Source organism: Gavialis gangeticus, unplaced genomic scaffold (genome assembly GCF_001723915.1).
Source record: "Gavialis gangeticus isolate Ggan-Ray unplaced genomic scaffold, GavGan_comp1, whole genome shotgun sequence".
In the NCBI taxonomy this organism is placed as follows: Eukaryota; Metazoa; Chordata; order Crocodylia; family Gavialidae; genus Gavialis; species Gavialis gangeticus.
Window position 1 is genome coordinate 41032484 of NW_017729033.1, and position 6710 is coordinate 41039193.

At 35.6% G+C, this 6710-nt stretch overlaps 1 protein-coding gene across 1 annotated transcript in view; it reads left to right on the forward strand.

Moving 5' to 3' along the window:
- The window catches only part of SLIT2 (slit guidance ligand 2), a 629104-nt gene that overhangs the window by 36342 nt on the left and 586052 nt on the right, over nucleotides 1–6710 (forward strand). The window contains exon 4 of the mRNA XM_019526063.1: nucleotides 4118–4189. Coding sequence (XP_019381608.1) covers nucleotides 4118–4189 — 72 coding nt within the window. The remainder of the gene's footprint in view (nucleotides 1–4117; nucleotides 4190–6710) is intronic.

Consider the following 6710-nt stretch of genomic DNA (forward strand, 5'->3'; position numbering starts at 1 on the left):
ACTGGTTTCAGCCATTTTCAAACTGGTTTATGTGCACTGAATATTTGTTCTGTTACAGGTTTAAACCAGTTTCTAATTACTTAAACCAGCTTATGTGTAATGTCTGTCCCTAGCCTTGGTCTGCTATCCTAAATATTTCTAGCTACAGATAAATTGTTTGAGACAAACAAATGATTACTCAGTGCATCTCCTTGGAGATGCACTAGTACTAACTTAGTTGGGTATGCCATTTTTTGGGGGTGATTTAAGCCCTCTATATGTCTGTACGATTGGTAATTTTAAATTGACCAAACTCTTTGGTTAGGTCGATCTAAATGTAATACCTGCATGTGCCCATAATAACAGTAGTTCGCTGAAATGTTTGCAATCTGCATGGATCCTAAACTATCATGCATCCTTGCTTTTTGGAGTCTCAGGTTTCTTGAGCTTTGAATTGCAAAGGAAAAAGGAAATCATGGAAGGGTAAGGACTGTTCCACACTTCATAATGTAACAACTGAGCATGAGGATTCACAGAACATGTACATCGGGGCGGGCAATTATTTTGGGTGGAGGGCCACTTACTGAGTTTTGGCAAGCCATGGAGGGCCACATGGTAGGCAGCCAGGGGCAGATAGCTATTAATATTCTAAATTTTTTAGGGGCCCTGCGGGCCGGATAGAATGGACTGGTGGGCCGCATTCAGCCTGCAGGCCACATTTTGCCCACCCCTGATGTACATAGATGGCCTTGATGAATGCTCACTTTCACAAACAAACAGACAAACAGAATGTGCATGAAGAACATGTGCATCCACATTTTGGTGTGGGATAATTACATTTGACCCTAAAAATTAAAAATGATTATCTTGAGCTCATAGCTATTCATACCATGGTGGAGTAGTGCAAGCCAGGTGGAATACACTAGTTATTTAAGTTAGCTACATTGTTCTTTTGTAGCAGTGGAGAAGCATAAAACAGCCTCTGAACCCTGCAGTTTCCCATCTGCCCTCTTACACTTTTCTGCATACCCCCACCAAATTCAACTCATGACTTTCCTTTTGAATAGAGTAGATTATCAGATTCTCTCTCTATATCTCACTTTCTCTTTCAATAATATATATATATATATACACATCAGTTTGAAAGGTATCTTTTTTACTGTGATCTTTATAATTGACACTTATTTTTTTTCAGTTGAGGATAGCTCAAAATTTCCTTTGAAAATCAAAAAGTTACCCTGTTAAGCCCAGTGAAGCCTTTCACTTTAAATGTTTGAGAGCATCTGGTGGCTTCAGAACAATGAGGGCAAATATCTCTCATTATTCCTAATGGCTTTTAGGTTATAATGTCTTCAGGAAGATATTAGAACCCTGTCAGAAGTTAAAGAGCCCTGTTTAAGAACAGGCACCTTTACTCATGGTGTCTTATTCTAAAGAGAAGCTAGGAGAGAGTGCCATTTTGAAAGTGGCCAGTTATTTTGGTTTCTCTTGGAGAGCATTATTTTCCAGTCTCTGGTAAAGAAAAAAACTTTTCATTTATGGCGCTAGCTCTGATTTGCTGCCTCGCTGATTTGTGGATGTAATTGTGTTTAGATCATTCATTACAAAAGAACTGACACAGTGCTAGCTTTCTTGTAGCACACACTTCTTAAAAATATTACTCAAAATAAAGGATTTGTTAATTCTTAAAATTCATTTAGAATCCAGAGGAAGTGCCATTTTTTTAGGGGAAGGTAGCATACAGGACAAGGGTTGAACCCCTCTTAGAAGTGCCATGTTCAACTCAGCCTTAACTGTAGGCACACGGTCTATTTCCATTCTGCTTCATTATCTTCCCCCAAGACTGATTGCATCTTGGCAAATTTGAGTTTTATCATCTGTGGCAATGGCGAATGTGTGCTGCAGCATCTGTCTCGTCTGTAAAATACTATCATAATTGTAACAAGGTTTAATTTACAGATCTTTGCAAACAGCTTGGAGAGAAGGTACTGCACAATGTACCTCTTGTTTGTGAAATACCATTTTCTATAATGATATCCTATGTATTTTTTCTGAGCTTCTGGTTTCTTGCATGATCATCAATTGGCATATTTTTATATCAGGGTGTGACAAGGACACTGTTGTAAAAATGTTATCAGTTAGTATTTGGATTCTGCTGTTAAATTAAACTTATTTTGATTACTTTGCCCACAGTCTAGCTAAATTAAAATCCTGTAAAGATGCTTTTGTTTTAAAGCTGGAATGAAACAAATGACTCCAGGAATGGTAAAAGTTTTCAATGAAGGGTTAATCCTGAATAACTCTATCTTAAAGACTTGCTATAACACTCACACTTGTGAGCTGCCCTTGCTAATTCAAGTCATTCAATTGATTTTTGATCTGTAATTATGGGTTTGCAAGATTAAACCCAAATTGTTCAGTTGCTTTCTTTAAAAGGGAAAGAGACCTTTATTTCTATTATCATTTAAGCGCAAGTCTACCGTAACTTTCACGCACTTCTCATTATTTCTAAGTTACTGCTTCTTGACTTCACAACTAATTACCACTTTTTAATGGGTTTTTTGTTTTTAATATTTGTCTACTTCAATTTTTGGGTGCATTTTACTTTCTCTGATTCATTGAGTTACGTTAACTAATGCCCCTTCCCCGCCCTAACTTACTTGGATCATGTCCCCAGCACTGATGAGCGTGTGCACAAGTGAGGCCCTGATCATGATTATGCAACTTAAAGTAAGCCACACATTGTAGATTGGGTCCCAGGAATGTATGCATCTACCCTAGTAGACTATCCTATCTTCTGCCTGACCCTTTTTAAGTGAAATTATCATGTTTATAGAATTGAAGCCATAAAGTGTGTATTGAGGATCCATAGTTAAATTGCAAAACATTGGGGAAGCTTTTCAGAATTTTAAGTTATCTTGTTGTCACTCCTACCTTTCAGTAGGAGACTGAAAAATCTTACTGTATTTAATTAGCCCAAGAGAAAAAGAAGTATCACGTCTTAAAACAAAACTCTAATTCTAAGGTGTTAGAATTTTTTATTTGGTGTGATCCCTGCTCAGTGATGGGCTGCTTTGAAAGTAGTCTTGCAGCTTTGAGTATACCTCGTCTGGCCTGACTTGTGCATGTTTGTGTAGAAATTTATTTAAGAAGTTATTTGGGCTTTGTACTAGAATGACATAACTACCTGCTCCAGGGCTCTTTCTCTTTAAAAGCCAAGTGTTATCTTACCTGTGTGTGTGTTCTTAATGTAAAGATAAGTATGTATTTGTTTTGACTATCAGTTATAGCTGGCAGTGGATTGCCTGCAACCATACTACTGAAGATTTTGAACTTGTCACCACAAACTAAGCAGGATTGACCCTTGCCAGTCAGTTGAATGTGAAACCTCATTTAAAAACAGATTTCTTCCCGTTTCCAACTGCAGTTTTTCTTCTGTAAAATCACTTCTTAATTTCTGCTTATGTGTTGGTTTACTTCCTCTCCCATGTAAAATATTCTTATTTACTTTATTTCCATAGTCTTATTTTTAAAGCAACCCAAAGGAAATTATATGCAAAACTATTGAGTACTAAGTTTAAGTCTTTAAGTTAGTTTTTAATTTACTGACTTTCATGTAATTAAGTTTCCACAGCAACCTTTTGTTTATTTGTCTTTTGTACATATGCATTATATGGATCTTTAATTATATTATCACATAACTGGTGTTCAGTGATGCATGTGTGATATATATGCATTCTTGGAAAACCTTGATGGGCACAGAATGCTTTTATGTACTGCCCCATATTGTAAGGTGAATATAGAAGGATGGAGAAATGGTACTTTTTTTGCTGGGGTTTCTTGGTTTGTTTACACAAGGTACAGTTCCCATTTAGTGAATAATCCAAACTGACTAAATTAAAAATAGTCTTTCATAAAATGAATTGAGTGATATGTACTGTTGGGGAGACCAGAAAATGTAATTAGCCTATGGTAAACTTACTGTGGACCATGTGTCTGCTAGTGGACTATTACTGCCTACCCTTTCTATGCTTTATAAGCAGCTTGTTATAGTACAGAGATACCTGCTCAAAGCATTTGCATGTCATTGCTTCTGTGTTTTATTTGTAACCTATTTTTTCTGTTTTACTCTCAAAAGGCGTCTAAACAGAAATAATCTTCAACTGCTTTCTGAATTACTCTTTCTGGGAACGCCGAAGTTATACAGACTGTAAGTAAGCACAACCCAGTATTAATAATCTTGGAAACCTGGCACATACTATTAATTTTTAAAAATGGGTATATTCTCTGTTGTTGTTTTTTTCTTGGAGCGCACACTTATTTTTATCCTGTCAAGAACGATCTAAGTAGTTCTTATCCATTTCAGTTCAGCATTTTCTTTGGTTTATTTTCTTGCTTGGATACAAAAAGTCTGTCATGAGTCATGCAAGTCCCCCTCTCCCCCCCCAATCTTCCATTTCAAGAAGTGTGAATGAGCCTTTGGAAGAGTGTTTTCTCCCTTGTTTTGTCTTTAAATTAAAAACAATAAGCCAAAAAGTGATGGGTTTGCAGCTGTTGGTCCAGTGATATTGCAAAAACATTTCTGTTTGTTTTGTGATATTCTGTTTTTTATGCCTGTGGACCACTAAGGCAATTTCTTAACAATATAAATATGAAGTGGACTTTAGATAAATCATCTAATGAAAAATGCCTACTTTCTACTAATTTATTTTATTAAAATATATATCAAGAAGACAGTTTCAAATGATAGGATGTGGAACATGATGCACTTAAAGCGTGGCAAGACGGTACAAATTTATACTCAAGTATAATCAAAGATGCATCCTTGACACTTTATTATAGATTTCAGGTGAGATTTGATTCTTGCAGATTAAATTGGGGAAAAAGAAACTGGCAAATGGTTCTGTACTCTATGTATTGGATAGTCAGTTTCTTTATTGATCTTGTATGTTAGGAAGCTGAGAGAAAATAGTTGATCTAGCACCATTGCAGTAGTTAGATGTGTACATGGAGGTGAATTTTTATAAAGTAAGTTTCACTTTGGGGACTTGACTTGTTTCTAAATTTCTTAAATGCACAGCATCTTTACTTGTGTTTTCTTTTTAATATTAAGTGGGGAAAATTAAAATGTCTGTATTTATAGCAAGAAACATTTAATGCAAGAAAGTTGCTGTTAGCTGTTTGTGTGCGTGTGTGTGCATGTACGCACTAGCAAAAGCTTCCGTTGTAGGTGAAACATCATGAGATTACTAGACAGCAGTACTCAAAGGGGTTCTGTCCTAACAAATTCTTCATCTGAAAAAATTGGCTTAGAGTACGTTTCTCCCATAATATTAAAAAATATGGAATTTCAAACTTGTGATTAATAATGTGCATATATTGTAAAATTAAGTATTAACAAGTATGAAAATATTACAGAGAATTAACATTAGAATTGAAATTGGTCACTTTCACGTAAGAGTGAAGTGATATGGGGATGATAGTTCTGAGTTATTCTATCACTGGCATGCTGCTTGTTAAATCTTAATTCATGCATCATAAAAATGAGATATAGCTCGCAGAATAAAATAAGTACACATTTAAAGTCAACTTTTTACATTTTATTTTGAGATGCACTTGTGGAATTATAAATGTATTAAATTTCTTCTGCCCAATGGTTATTGTTGATCAGTTCATGAAAGTGAGTGTGTGGTTATAACATGTTTAAAAAAAATGGGTATATGTAGGTATATATGTATGTGTATATGTATAGACATGTTTCAAAAATATATCTTAGCTATACTTAAAAACCAGCATAATTAAGCTTTTGATTTAAAATTTCTCTTGCTATTCTGATGCATCAGTCCTGAACAAAACAATTTAATACATATTGGCTTTATGTGGTCAGGGTTCAGATTTTATGTAGCTTGATTACTGCCAGATCTGAGGTACATGGCTATTTATTTATATATTAGCAATTCTGGACTTGCTTACATGTATATCCAGAACAATAATCTCTTTGGAAAGGGATCGTCAAATTGTCTAAACATGATGATGGAATTATGTTTACTGTTTTACTTAGCCAATTAAACTTTAACTGCTAATAATACAGCATGTATGCTGCAAATTCTTCAATATGCTATTCAGCTTCTGTGAATAATAATTACCATTTGACCCTTGGCTGTAAATGAGATGCCAGGTGAAGAAGCACATATGCTTGTTGTGTAGCCTAAATGCAATATAAAAGAAAGAGGGTACACTGTATGTGAATTATGATTAGACACGGTTGGTTGCCGCCAGCGGCCGTCTATGCTTTCCCTTTGCTGTCTGCTCCAATTTCTCTTTGGACGGGTTGAGAGAGCACTACATGTTCAGGTCAAGATGTTTGCTCAGAAATAGTAGTACAGTTGCAGCTGTGTTTGTTGGAGCAGGAGACTAGTTTAAATAGCATTACCACTTATCCAGTCCATTAACAGAACTCTGTAAAATAATACCAACTCTGCATAAACTACAGGACAGTGTAATAAAATTACAAACACTTGTTGACAGATGGGAAGTGCAAGTAAAGGAAAGCAGTAAGTTGTGAGTTTAAAAGAGACAGTACATAATTTTCTATGTCAGAATATCCTCTGTGCTTTGAAAATCCTAGTTCATATTTTTCAGATTTGCCATGGTGGAGGTAAGGTGTGTGGTATTTTTGTGTGTGTTTCTCTCTCCCCCCCCCCCCCCCCCCCCCACACAAAAATTTTCAA